The 24810-nt window shown below is 44.5% G+C and overlaps 1 protein-coding gene across 1 annotated transcript in view; it reads right to left on the bottom strand.

Annotated features, from left to right (window-relative positions):
* Positions 1 to 24810, bottom strand: part of Hspbap1 (HSPB1 associated protein 1) — a 55543-nt gene that overhangs the window by 23616 nt on the left and 7117 nt on the right. Inside the window, exon 2 of the mRNA XM_032900163.1 lies at positions 13036 to 13221. Within this exon, the coding sequence (XP_032756054.1) occupies positions 13036 to 13221 (186 nt within the window). The remainder of the gene's footprint in view (positions 1 to 13035; positions 13222 to 24810) is intronic.

Raw genomic sequence — 24810 nt, 5'->3', positions numbered from 1 at the left:
AGCAGACCATGCTGGCTCATCTTTACTGCTGACTCGTCTGAAATCAGAGTCACCCAGGACACACCTCTGGGCATGCTGTGGAAACATATTCAGAGATGTTTAACCTAGGAAGAAGACTCACTCTGAACAAGAATGGCATGGACAGAGTGGAGGGGGAGTTGGGGGGGAGGGAGGGGGGAGGGAGGAGAGAGAGAGAGAGAGAGAGAGAGAGAGAGAGAGAGAGAGAGAACAAGGTCCGATGTGGCAGGATTCACCTCAGTGCTGCTGCAGTGAGGGACAGCATCCACTAATCCAAGGCCAAGAGGAATCCTTCCTCCCTTAAATGGCTTCCTGCTGGGTGTTTGGTCAGAGCAGTGAGAAAAGTAACTAACAAAGTGACACGTGTGGGTGCTCATGACTGCCTGGACACTTGGGTGGAACATGTGTTTATTATATCTTTGTATGAGACAAGTCGCTGTATTGCCAAGGACCAGCCTTGGCTTGGAGAGGGGATCTGAGAGAAGGAGTGTTTGAAAGCAACAGAACAAACAACTCAAAGTCAAATGGTGGGTTGCAAGCTCAAGGCCTGTGTTCTGCTCAAGACAGCGTTCCAGACTGCTCTCTGTTCAAGACAGTCTTCATTGTTTTTTTTTTAATTAATTCGAAAAACTCTCTGGATCACTCATCTCTTGCAGATCAAAGGCCAGTCTTTTATTTACATGTCAATTCAGTCATTACCCCAAATTCCCTTTTGATCATCCCATGAATTAGCATCCCATGACCCCTCAGCCCCTTGATTCTTAGAAAGAGACAGTAAGAACACAAGCATAGACAGTAAGAAACCTGGGTGGGACCCCGCCCTGAAATCACTATTCCTACACACCTGTGCCTGGACCTAAACTCCCTCTGTCCCAGGCTGTCCTTGAACTCAGGAATCTGCTTGTCTTTGTATCTTTCTGACAAGCTGGCTCATGGTGCAGCTGCCTCTGTTCCTTTAGCTCTGTAAAGCTCCTTATACAAATCACATTGCATCCTTCTATTTTGCATAGTTGAGAAATTATATATTTTTTGAACTCATGTTTTCAACATTCTTTCCCACAGCCTTAAGGGCTGTCCTGAAGGTCACAGCATTCTACCAGTTTGCTAAGACACAGGCACACCCTCACCTCCCAGACTCAAGCTGTCTCTGATTATCATGGAGTCATTACCCTTGGCAGAGAGGACATCCCTTGGAGGAGGAACATAAAAGTACGCACACTATTATACAAACAAGCCCCACACCCACAGCCTATGCCATTAACACTTGTGGAGGCCCATGCCCTGATGGCTCTGTTCTAGGGGTGGGAACCACACCATTCCATCCCTTCCATGGCCAGGCTGGACTGAGCACTGGGACTCCCTATGCAGACCAGATGGGCCTCAAATTTATAAAGACGCACCTGCCTCAGCCTTCAGACTAAAGGTCTGCACCACATCACCCAGAAATGCTTCTGTTTCTTAGGTTGTGCACACTAAAGCACCGTGTTTTACACAAGGAAAGTATGAGAGAGAGTGCATCTCTGGGGCCCTCGCTGTCCTAAATAAGGTAAGCAGAGGAGGCAGGAGGTGGGGAGCGAGAGCACAGATCTGCATCTCTGGGGCCCTTGCTGTTTTAAATAAGGAAAGCATCACTGGAGAGAGCCTGCATTATTGGAGTCTTCAGGAATTTTTAAGTGTAAAGTGATCCTATGTTCAAAGAGCTTGAGAGTAAAAAGAAAATTTAAATTAAAAGGAAAAAAAAAACTTAAGGCAATAAGTGACTTTAGGAAGATTTGTTCTCTGCACTGCATGTTTACAAACATGCGCCTCAGAAGCACTAGCCGGACAATGCTAATTCAGTGTCTGTTCATTTATTCATTAACTCAGATGGCGCAGGATCATTTACCAAGCACATAATTTGTGATTAGCAATGTACTTAGGCTTGTAGGGACACAAAAGAAAAAGATAATGGTCTGGAGCTAACAATGTAATTCAGTAAGGCCACTGATGCTTGTAAAACCTCAAGAGGTTGAGGTGTGAGGACAGTCTGTTCAAGGCCAGCCTGGGCTAAAAGGCAAGACCCTGTGCTATGGCTTAAATATGGAATGTCCCCCGCAAGTGAATGTGTTCGAAACCTTGGTCCTCAGCTACAGAAAGCAACCAGGGTACTGTTTTAGAAGGTTGCTGTGGTGGTTTGAATGAAAATGGTCCTCTAGGCCCATAGGGAGTGGAGGTGTGGCCTTGTTGGAAGAATTGTGTCACTGGGGATGAGCTTCAGGGTTCAGATGTTCATGCCAGGCCCAGTGTCACTTTCTTCCTGCTTCCTGCTGGTCTGGATGTAGAACGCTTAGTTCCTTTTCAAGGACCATGTATGTCTGGCTGCACGCCACCTTGATTTACACCATGGCGATAATGGACTGAACCTCTGAAACTGTAAGCCAGCCCTAATTAACTGTTGTCCTTCATATGAGTTGCTGTGGTCATGGTGTCTGCTAACAGCAATGAAACCCTAACTAAGGCAGGTGTGAGGCCTGCTGAACATGAGGTCTAGTGGGTAGACATAGGTCTAAAAGGATAAGGCTAGAAGATTACATAGTCTGGCTCAGTTCAAGTCTGCATTGGCTGCTTTATGATCCACTCACAAATAGCAAGCACGTGACAAATGCCTACCACCACAAACCAAGCCAATCCAGCTGTCACATTCCACCCACAATAATGCACTCTATCCCCCCTCCTGCTTTTTTTCTTTCTTTAAGACAGGGGCTCTCTGCATAGCTCTGGCTGTCCTGGACCTAACTCTATAGACCAGGCTGGCCTTGGACTCAGAGATCACCTGCCTCTGCCTCCTGAGCACTGGGATTAAGCTCATCCGCCTATGCTTTAAATCAAGAGCCAAAATAAAATTCTGCTCCGTTAAGCTCTATGTAGTACTGGATCACATACATGTGAAAGTAACCAATATATACAATCTCAAAAAAAAAAACACACACACACACACACACACACACACACACACACACACACACACCCCAAAAAAATCCCACTTCAGACAAAGAGGAAGCTTTCTCTAGAATGAGAGAGAACATGCAGACCCGTCGTCACAGTTGTCCTCACGATGAGGGAAGGCTGAGCTATGTATGCTAGCTTGTCTGATGTCGGGGAGTCAAGAGGAGACTAAATGAAGGGAAATCTGAAAGTCGCAGGGCATTTTAAATAATCACAGGGGAAATTAATATTTAAGAAATAGAATCATGAAGTCCTTTGCAAAGCATACAGCCCTTTGAGGAGGGGAGGGCAGCATAGGGCCTAACCTACAGCACATGCTCAGTAAATGTCAGGCACTATTATTAGTCCTTTTTACTCTTGCCAGTATTGACTTGGAACCTTTTCAAAATTAAAGCAGTCAGCAGAGGGATATCTGAGATCTTCCTTAACAGCCTCTATCTTTCCCCTCCTTCCTCACTCCTTAAAACGACCCAATCATCTTTCCCCTCCTTCCTTGCCCATTGGGGTTACCCAATCATCTTTATCTCTTACCTTCTTTTTCTTGAAACAGAGACGGGACAGAAGCAGTACACTACTGACAAGCAGAAGCATGTCACCTAATCTACTTAACTTGGTCAATTTGTCACTTGACTTTCTAAAGTGGGAAACTTCAGCAGGCTACACTGACCTAAAACACAAACATCTATAAACTTAAAAACCATTCCACTTTTGAGAACTGCTGTGACGCACTTAAGAACAGTGCCTGGCAAGCCACAGATACAAGCTCTTAACAGCACTGGCATCCACAGAATTCACCGTGGAACTAAGAGTAAAGAGAATTTTGACAAGAATGTATGTAGCAGGAGAATTTCAGGATGCTAGGAACAGGAGCCATTTCTGGTCGTTAGCCCATGAGTTTCCCCTTCCCAGAACTCACTCCAACCGAACACTGAAGGCCCTGACTGAGCAACTGGCCCTGGGGTGGAAGGAACAGGACAGGTCAGTCGGTGGTGCCATTCACCCCAGCGAACCTGCACGCGGGCTTCAAAATTTGGCTCATTAGAGGCCTGCATTTCCTGTCACAGCAAACTCTGCACATTAAAAATGAGAATCTAAAATGTGAAATTTCCACTTGAGAATTGTTGCTGCCTAGGAAAATGAAACAAGCGGAATGAACGGAATGACAGATCTTTTCATTTATGTGATGGTTTGAAAATAGAACCCTTCACTGTGTTGAGTGCAGCAACACAAAGCGGAGCTCTGATTCCACTGGTGACAGCCCCTCCGGTCGCTCGCTGGCTTCCCGCTTCACTCTGTGCAGTGGGATTACTCCTTTCTGACTCTGTCACTCCTTCTTTTATTTAGTGATAAGCAGTCAGGGCAGCTCCGACTTTCAACCACTAACTGCCAAGTGTTAGGCAAGAAGCCGCAACTCCAGTCCAAGATTTCACAGCAAAGAACAAAGTGAGTTTGCTTTTAAACCTAAAAAATAGGACGCGACTGGACACACACATTGCTGCCATCTAGCACTCACAGTGACAAATGGATTTGGCTAAAATGGGTCTAAAAACCTACATGTAATTCACTACCTGTGTCCTGAAATAAATTCAGGATGTCATTATGTTTTGGTTTTTGGAAACAGAGTCTCACTGTGTAGCACAGGCTGTCCTCAAACTCTAAGAGATCTGGCTACCTCTGCCTCCCTAGTACTGAGAGTAAATACTGCCATGTCATAGTTTTTAAAAAAAAAGTTTTAAAAGCAGGCTGTAAGTATGGATCATCATTAAACATTTCAAAGGGCTAAGAGAGAGAATTTTGAAAGTTTCACCACAAAGAACTGACAGAAATTCAGAGATAAGTATGCTCAAGTGACTTGAACTTTAGCAATGTCTAGATATGTTGAACATGGTACTCCATTAACATGTAAAACTTTTATGGTTTCTAGGGCTGGAGAGATGGCTCTTCCAGAGGTCCCAAGTTCAATTCCCAGCAACCACATGGTGGCTCATAACCATCTGTAGTGGGATCCAATGCCCTCTTCTGGTGTGTCTGAAGAGAGTAATAGTGTACTCACATTTTTAAAAAAATGGTTTCTGCATATTAGTAAAAAAGAAATAAAGCCAATTACTTTTAAAGACCAGTTATTAATATTACTCAAGCATCTCAAAAATTCTAAATAAGACCCAAGATAGATATAAGAAATATATCTATCTTCATGTACAGGCACCACACAGACAGACAGACAGACAGACAATACAATTCAACACAAAAGAAACAACAATTTTTTTTTGTTTACAAATTTATGTACCTGTCTTTCTATAAGACTTACAGGACTGGCCGACCAACCAATCACCTAAACCACACGAGTGGACACAAATCAACATAGAGAGTAAGTAAATGGCTTTTATTATGTACAAAACAATAAGATACAATGAGGCTATATAGAGGGACCCTGTTTCAATTACCCATTATATATATTGAATATATGGCAAAAATATTTTCTTTATACTAGCAGTAATGAAAAACTACAATTCTTTTTGCTGATGGACTTGGTAACATATTATATTTTTGTATAGAGAGGTGATTTTACAACAACATAAACTTCTTTCCAAACTTGATTTTTGGGGCTTAATGAATTTTCATCTAAAAATCTCAGCCAAGGAGAGTCCAAGTTCATTCAGTAGGTAATGGTGCTTACCCTGCACATACAAGGATCTGAGTTCAGATCTCTAACGCAAAGGCAGCCTGGCTGTACCTGCCTATAGGAGCCCCAGGATCCTAGACCTTGAACTACCAGTTCAGCGAAGACTTACAACCATGGCTAAGGCAGAGTGTCAGGCAGTACTCAACACCCTGTTCTGGTCTCTGCAGGCACATATGGCTCATGTAGAAGCATACTTCTTCATGTGCAGGCACCACACAGACAGACAGACAGACGAGCATGCATGCATGAATACACACCATGCACACCCCTCAAATGGGTTTGTTTTCTTTCCTTTCTTCTCCCCTAGACAGACTTTCTTGGCTGTCCTGTCCTGAAGCAGCTCTGAAGAGAAGGCAGACCTTGAACTCTAGAGATCCACCTGCCTCGGCCTCCGTGGGATTAAAGGTGTTCATTACCCACAACCTACCCTTTTAATTTTTTTGAGACAGGAACTCTCTGTGTAGTCCTGGCTGTCCTGGAAATCACCATGTTAACCAGGCTGGCCTTGAATTCTGAGATCCTCTGCCTCACGCCAGAAGGCTTTCTTTAAAATGAGCACTCTGTGTAACTAAAAAACCTTTTAGATGAATAAGATTCAAAGATCCTGAGGAAAGAAGACTAACAGACGATCAGAGTAGACTAGTGGTTGCTGGAAGCTGGGAGAACAGTCAGGATGGACAGGGAGAGTGGTTTTAGAGAATGAAGTCATAGTTAGATAGGAGATGTTCTGGAATCCTGTCACAATAGGAAAACGATGTACCATGTATTCCAAAAGAAATAGGTGAAAGTATTTTAATACTTCAATTACAAAGAAATGTTCAATATTCTGATGATATATAAAATAAACATATGCAGAAATATCATACGCTACATAAAATATATACAACTTATGTCAGCATGCCTGTAACTCATGTGGAGGCTGAGGCAGGAGAATTGCCTCAAGTTCACGGCAAGCTTGGGCTGTACAGCGAGGTGAGTGAGCTGTAGAGGGAGACGCCGTGGTAGGAGGTAAGCAACAAAGCAACAGCAGCCACAAGGGCAACAGCAGCAGCCCCCATGCAAACAGGAAGTGAGGAGCTGCTGTCTGGGAGGTCGTTTCAAACACTGAAGCGTGTATCAGTGCCAAGATGGGGCTTTCCAGTCGGTTTACTAGCCCCAAAGCTACGACTTAACATGTGCCCTCAAAATGGATGCAAGAAGACACAAGAACACACAGAGACACACGAAAGGACGCCGCCAAAGCCAGCACGGTTTAAGATGACCATCTTGTAACTAAGGCTGGAGCTAAACTTCCCAACTGTGCTGTCTGAAAACAACCCAACCTGCGGCAAACGCCACCATTAAGCTGTTAGAGGAGCTTATCAGGGTAGTCTACTCAAGAGGAGAAGTTTCTAAACCGAGACGAATGAGAATAAATGTAGAGCACTGGCTGATTCATTATAAAAAAAGTACGTCTGGAGCAAAGCAGACGCGGGCAATAAACAGGGGGGCAATAAACTTTGCATTCATCATACAAAGAATTGTCTTGAGAAGTGAATAAAACACACAAGGCAACAGGTTTTTAGTCACAGCACTCAGGGTGCGGAGGCAGGTGGATCTCTGTGAGTTCAAGGCCAGCCTGGTTCCAGGACAGCTCTGAAACAGGCTCAGCTCTGAAACAGTCAAAGAACAGCCACCAGGAAAAGGCAGGAACTCCTGTTGAATACAAACTTATGTTCAGGGTCACCGGCAAACATGCTAATTACAGTAAAGAGACACCACTCTCACCTACCGGATCTTCTAAAAGGTAAACTTGCTTGGTTTTGAAAGACAGAGACTTATAAAAAGCCACCTCTCTACAAACCTAGTGCCTGTGGGTCAAAAGCCTTTCACTTTGTCACTCCACAAACGTAAGACTGTGACTGAATGCTGAACCCAGGGTGAGATGAGGCCCTTGCCCTCAAAGCAGGAAGACCTTGAAGACCTTAGAGGGAGATGTCAGTCGGGGACGGCCTGGGAGAAGTGTTATAACTCAAGTGTTGAGTGCAGTGACCCTGAGGGTACCTTGGAAGACAGAGCAGCAGATGGCTGTCACAAGACCCCGGAGTGACTCAGGTCTCCGGTGAGTGCTGCTGATAATTCGAACACGGTTGACCTGCTGACCTCCTTCTAGGAATATAATAATCTAGATAGATAATAGTTACACTCTTGGGCATACACGTTTGAAGCTCACAAGCAATTGGGAAGCCCGCCTTTGCCCCCTGTTCAGTGCCAACTGAACACTGAGTGGAAAGCGTCTAGCCACACCCCCAACCCATTTGTACACAGAAAACAGGAACATCTTTTTTTTTTTTTTTTTTTGGTTCTTTTTTTTTTTTTTCGAGCTGGGGACCGAACCCAGGGCCTTGCGCTTCCTAGGTAAGCGCCTACCACTGAGCTAAATCCCCAGCCCAAACAGGAACATCTTAAAGTACCATACTGCTATATAATGGAACACATTTAATGTCACATTTAATGTCATAGGATGCTCCTCTGACTATGCTGAGAGAAAAAAAAGCAGCCCGTGAGAATCAATACACTTCAATTCTTAAACACAACCTGTTGGATACAACAGGCTGGGATGGAGAGCTGCTCAGCGGCTAACAGCACTCTGCCCTTCCAGGCATCCTGGGTATGATCCTCAGCATCCACACGGCAGCTCATAAAGACCTGTCACGACAATTCCAGGGGATCTGATGTCACCTTCTGGCTCCCGAGGGCACCAGGCATACACCTGGTACACAGTCATACACAAAGGCAAAACAATCGAGCAATCAATAAAAGTTTATTAAAAAAATACAGGTTCGCATCTGTAGGATTTGCTGAAGGAGGTAGAGACAGGAAGATAATGAGTTCAAAGCTACACGTTTGCCAGGATCGCGGCACTCAAAAGGCAGAAGCAGGCGGACCTCTGTGAGTTCAAGGCCAGTGTGTTCTACAGAGTGAGCTCTAGGACAGCCAGGGCTACACAGTGAGACCTGGCTCAAGAAATCTAAAAAAACCAACAGCAGCAACGACAACCAAACAAGGTATCTTGAAACTTCTGTGGCCTTTTACAATTTGTTTTTTATATTAAAGAAACCATACTGTTCGTTTTTAAATTATTTGTATGTTAAGTGATATTTGTTGAATAGTTACTATGTAGGCATTATTCTAAATGTTTTGTGCATATGAATTTATTTTGTCCTGGGACAGGGCCTCACAATGTAGCTCTAGCTGGCTTAGAACTCACTATATTGACTAAGCTGGCCTTGAATTCACAGAGCTCTACCTTCTAAGTGCTGGGAGTAAAGGAATGCAATATTATACATGATGAAATCATTTAGTTTTGAAAATATTTGTAACATACAGAGAAGTTAATTGACCTGCCCAAGGTCACACAGCCAAGTCAAAATTTGAGTTTTATACCATAATCCTATGCTCAATGCTTTTTAAAAAAATTACATTGTGTGCCTTTGCACATGCGTGGGCATGCACAACCCTAATCTCTAGGATATATAAAGAGCTCTTCCAAATCAACGACTGAAGCCTCCATTAGAAATCAAGCAAAATATATAACCACACATTGCTATTGGCTAACACAACCACAAAAAGACACCGGATCTCCTCGGTCATAGAACGAGGCCAATCAGAACCACAATGGAGTATGTCCTCACACACAGCAGCATGGCTACAGTTGAGAAGGAGGAGGCAGGCAAGAGGTGGATAAGTGTTGGCAAGGAGGTGGGAAAACTGGAACCTTCCTACATAGCCGGTGGGCACGTAAAATGGTAAGGCCACATGAAATGCAGTTCCGTGGAAGTTGAGAAGCATAGCATGCATGCGTGCATGCGTGTGTGCATGTGTGTGTTTCCTGCTAGCTCAACATATTCATGAGGAAGGAAAACAGTTCTACTCCAAATCCACACTAAAATGTGTAGGCATACATTTTTTGCAACCTACTTTTTTTTTTGGTTCTTTTTTCTTCGGAGCTGGGGACCGAACCCAGGGCCTTGCGCTTCCTAGGCAAGCGCTCTACCACTGAGCTAAATCCCCAACCCCGCAACCTACTTTTAATAAGGTTTCAACCTCTCTTCTAGCCCACTACCCAGCAGAGGTAGTTGAAGAGAAAGTTATTAGGATGTGGGGGAAGTGGACTGTTCAGAAGCAGTTTTGGGGGCGAGCCCAATCTTCGCGGGCAGCAATTCAGTCCCGTAGCAGACAAATATGACTGAGCAGCTGCAGACCAGTCCTCTAGGCAGGCAGACACCAGGTAGCTGTAGTTCAATCCTGAAGAAACTGCCAAGCTCGCCAACTGGCTGAGGCAAGGCCACGAAAGCAGCAAGCTGCTGCAGGAACCCCAGGAGCAGTTCTTGGGTGAGTTTCTCTCATTACCACAAGTTGAGCTTGACAACACTATGTAAGGTGAACTAGTACATGCGTGTCTTTGGTGAAGAACAGTGAGGTAGAGCAAAGCGAAACAAAGCACAGTGCTCATCTCCCACTTCTGTGGGGTCATATCTACACTCCTTCATCAAGTGTCCTTTCCTGTCTGCTTCAGGAAAACAGCCTTTCGTGCATCAAGTGTCCTTTCCTGTCTGCTTCAGGAAAACAGCCTTTCATGTGTCTGCTTTAGCAAGACAGCCTTTCACCTGTGTGCCCTAGCAAACATCATTTGATATAACTAACTTCCCAAAGAACTAGAAGTTTCCACTTCACAAATGTCCGTGGGAACATAATCCTAGGGTAACAAAGTGCAGAGAAGCCCCTGCATTGCCACCCACTGAGCAGCAAAGAGGACACACACACATTCATCCCTACAGAATCTCACTGGTAATAAAGATAACTGAAGTGCTGACACACACCGGCAGAGAATCCCTTATCTAAATAAATGCCTGGGCTCAGAAGTGGCTTGCTTTTTATTTCATATTTTTCTGGACTTTGGAATATTCGCATATATAGAAGGAGCAATATTTTGGACCGAACCCAAGGCTACTATGAAATTCCTTTCTACTTCAAATCTTCCTTTGAGTAACAGAGGCAAAAGGCAGAATTTTTATACAATTTTAGGCTGAAAGGTTATACATTTTACCTTCTGAGATCAGGTATGGAATTTTCCAGTGGTAGCATTGTGCTGGTGCTTAAAACTCAGATTCTAAAGCATTTCAGATTGGCGATGTTCAATTTATATTCCTCTATGGATGAGCCTTGAAAACAGGCTATGTGAAAGAAACTAGACCCAGGGGCCGGCTCTCCTGTGCCTGGTTATTAGGACATCCTGAATGGATACATTTAGACAGACAGAAGTAGGCTGGTGTTGCTGGGGCGCCGGCCTTCCTTATGGGATAAGGAACACATGCTGAAATTTAGAAAGTGGGCTATACAGCCTGTGAAAACGTTAACCACTGTTCGATTAGATACTTTCAAATGGCTAAATGCTACATTTTATGCTATGAGAATTTTATTTCAATTGTTAAAAAAGACTATGCTTCCTTTACCAAAAACCCAGAGTGTTTTCTCACAACTGCAGAGAGGCTTTGAAAAACTCCTTTAAGACTTAAGTGTTACCTGACTCTTCTGCAAAAACAGCCCTACCACCCTAGGAAGCAGGCAAGCAGATCAAGCCAGAGAATTCAGGTAAGTCTCTCTCAGCAAACGAATACTAGTTACCAGCAGTGCTGTGGTGTCTGGAGTCTAAGCAGGGTGTGAAGATTCCACAATTTCTGTTTCTCTTCAAGTCACTTCAGTGGTAGATTTGTTTCACAAAAATCAAAAAGGAAAACATACAATCTGGTTTTAAATTATTGCGCTGGTCTAGCATTTCATTTAAAAATACCCAAACAATCAAGTCTGTGGTTAGAATGAGATGCCAAACTACAGTAATTCTGTTCTGCCTGTCTCGGGAGTCCAAAATGGCTCTAGACACCAAAAGCAAATTACAGGCTATTCCTACAAGGTCAAGGCCGGAGAAAGGAGCTTGGAGCTGCTGAAAGGGAAACTGGGAAATGTTCTAGCTCCTCTTAGGCTATTAATAGGTCTGCATAAATTACTTCTCTACAATGCACACTGAGTTTCTACAGGACCAGGTTGCTCATTCTGAAATGCCAGTTAGAGAGCGAGCACAGGTATGGACAGCTTCAGATTAGAAACAAACCACGTCTCTCTTTTATAATAACTGCACTTCAAGGATAATGATAATCACTTCACCTGATAACAGAGCAAAAATGGCAAAATTTAATTTTCAAAGTGTTCAGGGAAAAAAAGGCAAACAAGCCTTTTAAAAATCATCTATTAATTCTAAGGAAGGCAAAAACAACAACAAAAATAAAAACCAAGGTTGTGCAGTGCAGCCTGTGCCCCAGGTATACAGATGGCAGCGGAAGAAGGTGGAGTCCAAGGCCATCCAGAGACTGTCCCACCCGGGGATCCAGTCCGTGTACACACAGCCACCAAACCCTGACCGATACTGCTGATACCAAGAGGTTCATGCTGACGGGATCCTGATCTAGTTGTCTCCTGAGAGGCTCTGCTAGAGCCTGACAAATACAGAGGCAGACACTCGAAGCCAACCATTGAACTGAGAATGAGGTCCCCATTGGAGGAATTAGAGAAAGGATTGAAGGAGCTGAAGGGGTTTGCAAGCCCTTAAGAACAATATCAACCAACCAAAGCTGCCAGGGACTAAACCACCACCCAAAGAGGACACATGGACAGACGGATGGCTCCAGCAGCATATGTAGCAGAGGATGGCCTTGGTGGGCACTAATGGGAGGAGATGCCCTTGGTCCTGCCAAGGCTCATTGTCCCAGTGTGGAGGGATGTCACACCTATGCAGTACAAGGTGTGTACAAGTATAGGCCAAGGTAAAAGTAAAAGGTAAGATCATAAGCAAGACGAGGTGTCATAAATAGCCTAGGGTCATGCATGTGGGGACGAGTTCCAGATGAATCACAAGTGAAGGGACCACCACATGGTACCGTTATAGAGTGTTGCACTGCAGTTCTGTATTACCCTAGTATTTTATTCCTCAGTGGAAAGGGGCTCAAGCAGTAACTCATTAACATATATATTGTCTACTGAGCTCGATCGGCCACAACAATGTCTAGCAACGTGTTGAATACATAAATTAGCAGATCTGCATTCTGTGTAGGTCTTTAAACCCCTTGTTTGAACAAGGAGGGGGAAAAAAAACCCTGTATGAGGTCAAACTATTTTCCCACACTTTCTTGTAATGTTTCCTATCTGTACGGTAAGTGGTCAAAGAGGATTAGACACAAAGGACATCTCAAGATGGGGTGAGCACTGCTGAGCATTTCTGGGTGCTATGGAGGAGGGGCTGCCGTGGCGATTACCTGTGCCTGTGGTTCTCAGGCCCATCCTGAATCGTATCTGCTTGCCCTCCAAGACCTTAGAAAGGTGTTTCGCAGTCCAGTGTCGTGATGGCCAATCAAAAACCATGTTACAGAAGATTGCAGGCTGCTGTAAAGACATTATAATCTCTTTTGCTTTCTCTGGCGTAAAAGGCTTGACACGTTCACCTAGGGAGAGAGAAGCACAGAGCATCAGACAACAATGGACAGATGAGTGTGTCTTTGTGTCCTGTATTATAGTGAGGAAAAGGCTGGCGCTGTTTCTGTTCTGGCAAATCTTTCCACGTAACTGCACACTTTAGATAAATATTTGGCTTCAAAGACCTGAATTCTTGCCTTTTTTTTTTTTTTTTTTTTTTTTTTTTTGGAAAAGGGCCGCATGCTACAGTTCAGGCTGGCTTGGAACTTATAGAGAACCCCTGCTTCAGCCTTGCAAATACTTGGATTGCAGGAGTGAGGCACCACACCTGCTAACATAATTCTTCGAGTGATTTTTTTTTCATATTAAAATTTAAGGTTGGTAAATATTTATAGTTTTACTTTTAAAAAAAGCTTTCTAACTACTATAATTTAAAAACAGTGAAGTGTTTGGAATATAATACTTAAATATATATAAAAAAAACTGCTGAGAATTATTCTAGAATAACCAGAGTTTCTGGAGTCATCTTAAACCCAAACAAGCAAAACGACTAAACTAGAGTAGTCAATTGGGAAGGTAGACACTGATCTTTATTACAGTTCTAAAATAAAAGATACACTGGGATGGCGTTACATGAGTGTAATCCCAGCATTTGGGAGCTGAGGCAAGAGGACCCTGAGTATGAGGCCAGCCTGGGCTGCACAGTGAGTTCCAGGCTAGCCTGAATTATATATATGAGAGCCTATAAAAAGTGATGAGGCAGCGATCCACGCTCACCCTTGGTTCCAGTGCACTTGTGAGCATGAGCAGTTAGGAGACACCAAACTACGACGTAATGAGTGCTCAGATCGCAGAGTCTGGGTTGTAGATGCAGCTCGACTGGAACAGTGCCTGCCACGCATCTCATTCTATCGCCCACCAACCATATGGTGGCCCGGGACTATAATCCTAGCACTCTGGAGGTAGAAGCAAGTTCAAGGCCACCCTTGGATACATAGAGTGTTTGAAGCCAGCCTGGGCTATGTGAGACTTTGTCTCAAAATTACAGAATTATAATTTTGGTGAGGATAGTGTATGTACTACTGTTTCATTTACTCTATCTTCCCTCTCCATCTGTTTGGACAGAGATCCATCTGTCTGTCCAGCTCCTTCCTTCCTAGGGCCTTTTACATGTGGGTAACCATTCCACCAAAGAGCTATGGTCCCAGCAGGGGATTTTCTAGTTAATTCGCTCTGTGTGGCCGGTTAGGACAGCTCTCACATGGACTCTGATGCTCAGACATGTACTATGATTCTCTAAATCTCAAGAAGAAAGAATCCCAGTTCCCACGCTACCCAAGCTTCCAGGCTAATGGAGAGAGGACTGAGGAAGGGCTCACAGAAGAACTTAGGTAATGGGTGTCTGTCCCAGCGGAAGGCTCCCTTTTCCCCTTTTCTTTCTTTTTTTAGACAGGGTCTCTACACAGTTCTCGCTGTTCTGGAACTCTCGCTATGAAGTCCAGGCTGGCCCAGGTCACAGAGATCCTCTTGTAAGGCTCGTTTTTAAAGACAATGCAAACTTTGCCCACACTCTGCAATCTGTCTGTAGGCCCTTGGTGATGTGACTGGGCTCACAGCCCTCAGCAGGTGGCTCCTAAGAACCTTGACCTTTGCATGGGATGAGATCTGTGTGGGTGCTTGGAGGAAAGGTGGATGAGCTGGGACCAGGCATACATTTCTGTCTTCCTTCAGTTGGCTATGTCTGTTTTGTTTTCATTTCTTTTTGTTATAACTTTACATACACAGATCTGAGGGCTCTATCTGCCCTCAAGGGCAGGTGGATGGGAGTGGAAATACTAATGAGAAAGTTCTTTCAAGTTAGGTCTTTATCAAAAGCAACATTCAATGTTTGAAATGAGCAAAGCTTTAGACAACAGTCAATCTACCCTCATGGGTACCTGACAGACCCTTCACTTGTATTCAGTTACCTTAAAGATGATGCTCTCAATAGAAGAGCCCCCTCAGGGGCTACCAGCTAGACTGTCACCATGACAGGGAGGCCACACAAATACACCCCAGTCACTTCAAGAACACTTCATTCCAGTTGCAAGGAACACTTTAGCCACCAATGCCACAACTGCTTCAGCTACTGGCCTACTTGTCCTAGTTCCACAAGACTTCCCTTCAGCCATGACAAGACAAGCCTTGATGAACTCTAGATAGCCACACCTATCCTTTAAGTCTCACTCAGGACAGGAGGGAAGGGCCTTCCGGTTGGTGACTTGGCAATAACTTGTGGCATCTATGGATAGTGTGACCCATCCATGCAAGAGCACAGCTCTGCACTCAAAGAGAGAAATGGAGTTTAAAATGGGAGTAAAAAGTGACCAGCAGCAGATTCAGTCCACCAGAATCACCATGTCCCACTGTACAGGTGGCCACTTGGTGGTTTATCAGTTACAGAACAAAGGAAGTCATTCATCAAGGCCTTAACCAAGTGCAGTGATGGGAATCACAGGTAGGCGGGGCTCAGCGAAGCAAGGCAAATTCTGCTGTGTATTTCATTTACATTCTTAGCTTCGGAGGACTGGGAGGTAGTGGTTTGCTAAGAACAAGCTGTAAAGGTTTTGACAATCACAAGAATATTAGGTCAGACACAGGGGTGGGCAATGAATGAATGGTTTTCGCAGGGATTAAAAATAGCCCTCGGTGGGCTGGGGAGATGGCTCAGCGGTTAAGAGCACTGACTGCTCTTCCAGAGGTCCCGAGTTCAAATCCCAGCAACCACATGGTGGCTCACAACCATCTGTAATGGGATCTGATGCCCTCTTCTGGTGTGAATGAAGACAGCCAACAGTGTACTTATATATAATAAATAAATAAATCTTTAAAAAAAAAATAGCCCTCGGTGATTTGGTTCTGGTCTACAAGATTTGAACTCTCCATAACGTCAGTCGTTTTATGTAGAATTTATTTTCCCTTTTGGTGTATATATGTATATAGTGAACATACATATGTATGCCTGTGTGTTCATGTGTGTGGTACACAAGTGCAAACGTGCATGTACATGTGGAGGCTTGAGGCTGATGTGAGGTGTCTTTACTGGTAGCTCTCTACCAACAGCCCCCATGGCTCACTGCCCTGCTCTCTAGCCAGCAGCTTGCCCTGGGAATCTCTGCCTCAGCCCCGTGTGCTGGGATTACAGGTTGCGCTGCCCTGCCCTGCCTGCCCTTATATGTGTTCTAAACATGTAAACTCCATTTTCAGGCCTGCACAGGAACCCCTTTATCCACTGAGCTATCTCCCCAACCTCATCTTGTACAAACTTCGGCAGAGGTGCAGTTCTTTTCTCTTTCTAGAAACTCAGTCCGTAGTACACATGTAAGACTTGTGACTGGCGCGCCTAGAAGCTGCACACAAGCCAGCCAACCCCCCTCTTCTGGTCAATCTGAGAAGTGTCCCTCCTGTGTAAAGACTGTCGTTTCGAGCTGCAACATCAGGTCTCAGTCAGAGCCTCTTCTAAACGGTATTTGGTGCTCAGTGCCATGAATGCACATTATGAGCAGATGGGTTTAGCGTTAGGCATCCAGTCACGGCTGCAGCTAGAAGGTGACCAGAGAGTGGTTATGAGGTTATCAGTCTCCAAGCCTCCCAATGCCATAAGCCCTCAGCTCAGCCTACAGCTTACAGGAGGCTGCAGTGTTCTAGTGAGTGGTCCAGGGCTATGGGCTAAGAGAGCAGACGCCCAAAGCCTAGAGCTGCTAAGATTGCCCAGTGCTGAGCCCCTGAATACTCAGAGCCTCCAGTCAGCATCTGACTTGAGCATCTAGGGCCGAGAGACTAGAGCCATAAGCCCCTACTTCTCAAGGTCTAGAGCACAAATCTCTGGCTTTGGAAGCACAGATCAGTAAGCTCTGACTGAGGCTTTCAGAGCCCAGATCTACACGTTTAAAAGCTCAGATCACAAGCCTCTGGCATGCAGGCGGGCCAAGAGTCAGGGCACTGCATGTAGCTCCTTGCTTACTTAAGCTTTTCTCTGACTAGAGCAAAAGGACCCTCACACAGCTGCTTGTGACAGAAAGTCTTAACTCGCACTAGCCTATCGGTGTTTAGTACAATGGCTTTAATGCATCAAATCGGAGTGCCTGGAGTCCCTGTGTGTGAGCATGGATGAGTCACATGTTTTAAAATGTATATTTTTAAAGTGCTGGAGAGATGGCTCAGTGAGTAGGAGTCCCTGCTGCATTAGCATGAGGACCTGAGCTCAGATCCCAGCACCCACATAAAAAGCTAGGTTTGGTCGTGTGTGTGTGTGTGTGTGTGTGTGTGTGTGTGTGTGTGTGTGTGTGTGTGTATCACCCCCCCCACAAACACACAACCATCCCTAACAACAACAACAACAACAACAATAATATACTTTTAAGTTCTGTTATACTGCTAAAAAGGTGAAGTTTCTCTTCTACCCTACAGGTCTCTTGTTAGAAATGACATGGGATAAGATAACAGGAGAAAGCACTCAGAGTTTATTTAGTAACTTTTGCATGTGCCTAGGAGCCCTCATAGGAAAACGGAGACCCACAGGACTTAGAGCACGATGCTTACAGCAAGCAGGACAGAGAGGTGAGCTGGGAAGCAGGACTAGGTAAAGAGTCTGGGCTCGGGCAATCGCTGAAGGCAGAGTGACTGGGCCCGGGCAGTCGCTGAAGGCAGAGTGACTGGGTCCGGGCAGTCGCTGAAGGCAGAGTGACTGGGTCCGGGCAGTCGCTGAAGGCAGAGTGCTGTAACAAGTCTGCTCACCCAGCTTTGCCAGTGCTGACTGCCATCTCTGGTTGTAAGAATGGCTTCCTTTTTCCTTCCTTTCCCTTGGTATGGGAAGATACCTTTCCAGTGGGAGTCTGACTTCTTGATTTTAGAAAGAGAAAGGAAAATCAAGGACTTTTCTTGTACTTGCTGTTTTCCAAATGCCTTTAATCTTAAATAATCAACAAGTCAAGAGGCACGTTTTGATCTCTACAACGGAAAATAGAACCGGTTTCTACGGGGCCAACTGCTTACTGTGCATGAGGTAGGCCCCAGGCTCAATATTCAAAAAGGAGGGCCCTACCACTCAGAAGCAGATGCAGGTGGATCTCTGAGCTCCAGGCCATAAAGGTTGCACAGAGAGACCCTTCTCAAGCAGCAACAATAAAGAAACAATACACTTATGCTCTATGCTCATATGTGTAAATTAGAACTGCTTTGGGAAATAATTGGGGAAATGAAGCTGAAGCCTCAAAGAACCAGCCACATCTCAGTAACAAATAACTCATACTGTAGACATCACTCTAATTTAAAGTAATATACTACATATACATGCATATATATCACAATAACATACAAATTAATTAAATCCACACTACAGCTGCTCAAAGTGTAGATACCTAATGTTCCCAAAATACCTTCCAAATTATGAAAACCACATGGTATATTGTGCATGCTAAGAATAAAAACATGTAGAAAAGTATAGAAGCATGAGCGGATTCAGGAGAGTGGGGTCGAACTGACTCAGTCATTACCAAAGCCAAGGTCTCGATAACAAAAGGTATCAATGAGGAAGGCGGTGACAGTAGGGTTGGATCAATACTAAAAATATCAAAGGCCATTCCAACCAGAGATGTAGGCTGAAGATGCGGCCTGAAGGCAGAGGTGGTCTCCGCCATAAGGAAGTCAAACAAAGCCCTTTTGCTGTAGGGAAGACAGAAAGTGTGACTTTGAATACCATTCTCACAATACCAGACCTTCACAGTGTCCCTCTGCTGTTCTAAGAAGCCTATAAAATGCAGAGGTCAAAGGATAAGAAGGAAGCTCAGAGGTAAATGAACTAGCCAACAGCAAATAAGCTAGTCAGGCCTGACCCCAAGCCTGGTGCTCTTTACAGGGAGCAATCCAGAGAGTGAAAACCGTGGGACCTGCCTGGAACCTCGGCTGAGGAGACGGGAGGGACCCAGGGAGGGACAAAAGGAGGGAGGGGACGACGGTTGGTGGTGCAAGATTGGAGGGAATGCCCGAATGCCCCTTTTGGCTTTCCATCCCTGTGATAAACACTATGTCAAAAAGCAGCCTGAGGAGGAAAGGGTTTATTTATTTTGCTTACATGGTCCTTCACTGAGGGAAGTCAGGGCTAGAACTCAAGACAGGAACCTGGCAAAAGGAACTGAAGTAGAGGCTGTGGAGGAGGCCACTTACAGGCTTGCTCCACCTGCTTTAATACAATCCAGGACCACATTGGGCTAGGCCCTCCCTCATTAATCAAAAAAAATGTCTCACAGAGTTTCCTGCAGGCCAGTCTAATAATGGAGGCATTTTGTCAGTTGAGATTCCCATTTTTCTGATGACCTTGTGTCAAGATGACAAAACTCCAGCCAGCATAGACAGTTCGGTTTCAGACTCCAGGACAAGGAACCAGCCAAGGAGTGTAATTTACATACCAAAGAAGAGTGTAATTTACATACCAAAGCGGACCTGGCCTCCAGGTTCTCCCCGCCACCCATAGTCCCTACCTGGCACACCCTGGCCTCAGGCTCTTCTGCATATAATGTAGCCATTCCCCCCCCCTTCCCCGCCCCCAGAGGCTCTCCTCTCTCTCCAGGTGCATGAACTCCTTTCTCTCTTCCCCACTCTCCTCTCACTTCCCAGGACAACTTCCTGGCTTCCTTCCTTGGGGCCAGTGAACCCACCCACAGGAGAGCAGCTTTCCGGTGAGTCCGGCCTTTAAAGTAATCTAATCAGGCTTGAACTGGCTCACTTTGCCAGCAGAGAAATAACTTATCAGAGACTATGGCCTGAAAGATACTGGTGGCGGAAACCTCCCAATCAATTCACAGGTATTAATCCATACATGTTTTGGGTGAGACAGGAACATTTGTGGAAACACGAGGCATGTTATACCTGCGGTAGAGGCTACTAGTTGTCGGCCAACCTAATACCACCCATTCCCCTCTTCCTGATGTTTTAATTTTCCTCTTCAGTGTTGGATATTGAACCCAGTTCCCTGTGCTTATCTCCACCCCCTCTTATTCCTTAACAACAGAACTATGTTTGAGGAGCAATGGCTAAAAAATTCTCAGACTCCTTTGCGGACAGGAGCAGACAAAGATTTATAGCTGTGTGTGTGTGTGTGTGAATGTGCACGCGTGCGTTCCTATTATATACGTACTGAGTAGGTGTGCTAGTTCCCCAATCAGCATTTGGCCCTTACCTCCCTCCTCTCCGGTACCTATTCTGCCTGAAAACAGCTGGCATGGGAAACAAAAGGAAACTGCGGAGTCCGGCCAAGATGCTCCCCTTTGTGCCAGTCACCAGCAAACTTCTATTTTTATGACAGTAAGTCTTTATAGTCAAGACTCCATTGTTATTAACAGTTCATAACTGGAGGACACTGAGGGACATCCTTCCTCTCCTTTTGTAGTGCTTTGTGGCTTCGACCCTACAAATCCTGGCGGCTCTGACCTGCCTGCCATTTCTCCCTTCTAACCTTTGAACATCACACTTCTAGAATGTTGACAGGCAAAGACAATCAGATGTATTGGTGCTTCCAGGGTAGGAACTGACTTACTGTCCTTCTCTTAAACCAGAGCCAACAAATGAGTTTTGAATGTCCCCCACAGACAGTTCTCACACTTGGATGATACACCCTTCTACAAATACAGACTCAGACAGTACTAACACATAAACACTGTTTTGACAGAACAGCATCAAAGACATTGACAGGCTGGATTTTTTTTTTTTAAAATGTCTTTACTACTATGATCTAAAATCTTGGATACCCCAGAGATGATGTAATGAAAGTCTGCCCAAACCAAACTTTGCTGAGCAAGCAGTTGGCTGGTCTAGTGACGAGTATACAGATCAAACATTTGCCAAGTGACTGAAAAGTGCTATTAAATGTGTGTCAAAAAAAAAAAAAAGGAAGAAGAAAAGCAATCAGATGGTTATCGTAATAGAAAATTCCATCTATCACAGAATTTCCAGCCCACAGTATTTCCATCGGGTGTGAGATAAAACTCATTTGGCTTCTGATAGTTTAATCAACAATGAACTGGGCCATTAAACTGGCAAGTTTAAGTCTCAAGATTTCTGTAAGAGAAGGATGTAAGACCACATCCTATTAATTAAGTAGCCTGAGGATATCCCCAGTCATTACATGCCAGGAATACATGCAAAGAGCTGTAAAGATTCTGAAAAATTCCCAGCAGCCTTTAAAGATGAAATGTATTTAGGTCCAAACTTGCAAGCAGGGATTCCTAATTAGATGGTTTAGAAACTGCTGCAAAGACACGGATACGGATCCAGATGTTGCACAATACTATTCTCCCTTCAAACACTGCATATTCAATAAAACAACAACAAAGAAAAGACGTAAAGCCAGCATGGCTCCCCTGTCTGTTGGGGTCTGGTTACTATCATTAACTCTTTAGGGAGAGCTGAAACATAAGAGAGTGACCTGCTATTTTGAGTAATTAAAAAAAAAAAAAAAAAAAGCCATGCAAAGCTTTTTTTTTACTTTGAAACTAATTTCTCTGAATTTCCTAGTGATCTGGCTTTAGTGATTAATCTGATTTAGATTTGTATCTAAAATTAAGAATAAGATGAGAATAAAGAACATTTACTAGATTTTTCAGAAGCCTCTCCAAACACTGATAAAATAAGTTAAAAATAATTTGTCTCGGGGTTGGGGATTTAGCTCAGTGGTAGAGCGCTTGCCTAGGAAGCGCAAGGCCCTGGGTTGGTCCCCAGCTCAAAAAAAAGAACCAAAAAAAAAAAAAAAAAAAAAAAAAAAATTTGTCTCTCACACTAGAAAATACAAATGAAGAAATTATAAGTAAAAGTTGTGCAGCTGTCTTAAAAGTTACAATACAGAGGGCGGCAATGGGGGGAGGGTGGGGAGGGGAACACCCATAAGGAAGGGGGGGAGGGAAGGGGATGTTTGCCCGGAAACTGGGAAAGGGAATAACACTCGAAATGTACATAAGAAATACTCAAGTTAATAAAAAAAAAAAAAATGGAACTTGAAAAAAAAAAAAAAGTTACAATACAGAAATTCCCAGAGCAGTGCAACAGGATTTAAACAAAACAAAACAAAACAGGGCAACAACAAAACCCTGGCATGGGGAGCTTTCTGAAATCTGTACAGGTACAGAATCTCTTCCATTTGACAGCTATTATACACGTGAGAAATGTAAAACCACGTGAGAAATGTAAAACCATTAGAACGAGGGCTATTAGGACAAATAGCAAGTGTCGCTTAAGCCAGGTCTAAAAACCTGACAGAATCACATCTAACGAAAGGACAAGCTAGGGCTGTGCACTACAGACCCTCGCCTGTAATCCCGGCACTCAGGAGGCTAAGGTGGAACGACTTGAGAGTTTGGAATCCTTGGACAAACAAAATGCTCTATTATACTTTGAAATGTCGACAGAAACTAAGAAAGTTCTCCTAAAAAGGTAACATAATGCTCAAGTAAAGTGATCAGTAGGTAGTCAGGTGTGAAGATGCACACCTTTAATCCCAGCACTCAGGAGGCAAAAGCAGGCAGATCTCTGTAAATTCCAGTCCAGCCTGGCCTACCTGTGGAGTTCCAGGTCAGGACTACACAGAAAGATCCTGTCTCAAAACAGCAACAAAAAGATCTTGGGAATTCAAGGATTCAAGGTGGTCGTTTGCTACTGAAGAAAACACCACATTTTAATGCTGAGGCAGTTACAACTTAACCATGTCACTGCCAAGCTTGGGGTAAAAATACATGATTCTTCCAATGTTACACTTAGAACTTTTCCCGAGCTGACCCAGACACTTTGTCACCTTCTCAAACATTGGCACATAAGGGCTAGGGAGATGGTTCCCCAGGTAAAGTGCTTGCCATGCAAGTGTGAGGACCAGAGTTCAGATCCCCAGAAGTCACATAAGCTATCCCAGTCTGGAGCTGCAGGGATAGGGAGTCTCCTGGTTATCTGGCTAACCTGAGTATCTCAGACAGCAAGCTCTGGGTTCAACCAGAGACTGTCTCAATACATAGAGATTCACGGAAGAAGAAGCCCGCCGGCATTCTCAGACTTATACCTACATGCCAGCATGCACACACTTGTACACCCACACATATGTGAACAAGCATACATATACACGCATACATTGCACACACACATACATGAGCCTAAGAAACTCAAACTTAATGAATTCAAAAATAGTACTGGTTTTAAACTTAAAATGAGGAAAAGTAAATCTGCGTTCTAAATCAGGCCGACACACTAGAAAGGATGGAATTGCAAATACTAATGCTCTGTCCAAATACTTTATAGTGTCTTCAAAAGCTCTCCCCAAATACTGTGATCCGACTCCAGATGCCTCTGAATACATTTTCTACAACTAAAAGTAAACTAGTTAACTAAAAAAAAGTAAACTAGCTTTATTTTTTTTTTTTTTTTTTTTTTTTTTATAATTAAAGACCGTCAACAGTAAGACCCTGAAGAGGCATGTGCACCCATGCTTCTAACAGCACTGTGGTAGCAGCCGAGTGCTGGAAGCCATCCTGACACTATAGGCGCTGAAGGCGTTTGTAAACCATCTGAATAACGAACGCTCCATCAAGCATAACCAGAAACAGTCTCAAACAAAGGATCGGTTCCACTTTCTTGCTACCTCACTGGCCTTTCCCGCACTGGGCCACCTTACCCAGTCAGCTGTGTTCTAACTACCCCTAACCTTCGAGTAACCCTTCTAAATGTTACTCTCAGAGTCCCTAAACCTTCTCCACATCCTCCTTTCTGTGGTGCTTTTGTTTCTGAGAAGCCTGAACCCCGTGACTCCCCTCTCTGTCACTTCAACATTTATGTTTTCCCGCTGCTTTTTCTCTGGCTCCACTGTCCCCTCCTTTTCTCTTGCAGTCGTAGCTGCCTCCGCTCACTTAAATCAGTCTCTGCGGTCCCCAGCTCTCTACCCTGCAGACTTTGGGCTCTGTAGTCTCCTCACTTCTACTTCGACATTTCTTCCACTCGTCCCCACGTCCAAACTGTACTAAACTTCAAGAATTGAGTGCAGGAAGCACGGTTGTGGTGGTACCTTAGCTAGGGGTGCCTTTGCTGAGAAGACACACCATGACCAAATAGCGTGTTGGGAAGGGAGGGATTTGATTTGGCTTCCACTTCCACATCCTAGTTCATCACTGAACCCAAAGCAGGACAGGATCCTGGAGGCAGGAGTCGATGCAGAGGTCATGAAGGGGTTCTGCTCTCCAGGTACTGCAGACTGAGGGCCAGCAGCTGAGGGGTGGCATCACACACAGTGGGCTGCCCCTCCCTCCTTAATCACTGATTAAGAAAACGCCTTACAGCAGGATCTTCACGAGGCCTTTCCTCAGTTCAGGTTCCCTTTCAGGTGACTGTGCCAAGCTGAGGTAAATCTAACGGCTCGGTTAGCTCCCGAAGCCAGACTGACTTCATCCTGCCTTGTGAGTACATCTTCAACTATAATCCCTCCCGCCGAAAAAACCCTACATCCCTTTTCTTCCAAGTTGGTAGCATTTATGGCGGTCTTAGGCAAGGCTGTCTTCTACCGCACTGTACACTCTCCGTTTCTAATGCATACCACGGATTTCCTGATAACA

Source organism: Rattus rattus, chromosome 4 (assembly GCF_011064425.1).
Source record: "Rattus rattus isolate New Zealand chromosome 4, Rrattus_CSIRO_v1, whole genome shotgun sequence".
NCBI lineage: Eukaryota > Metazoa > Chordata > Mammalia > Rodentia > Muridae > Rattus > Rattus rattus.
This window is presented reverse-complemented; position numbering and strand designations above follow the sequence as displayed.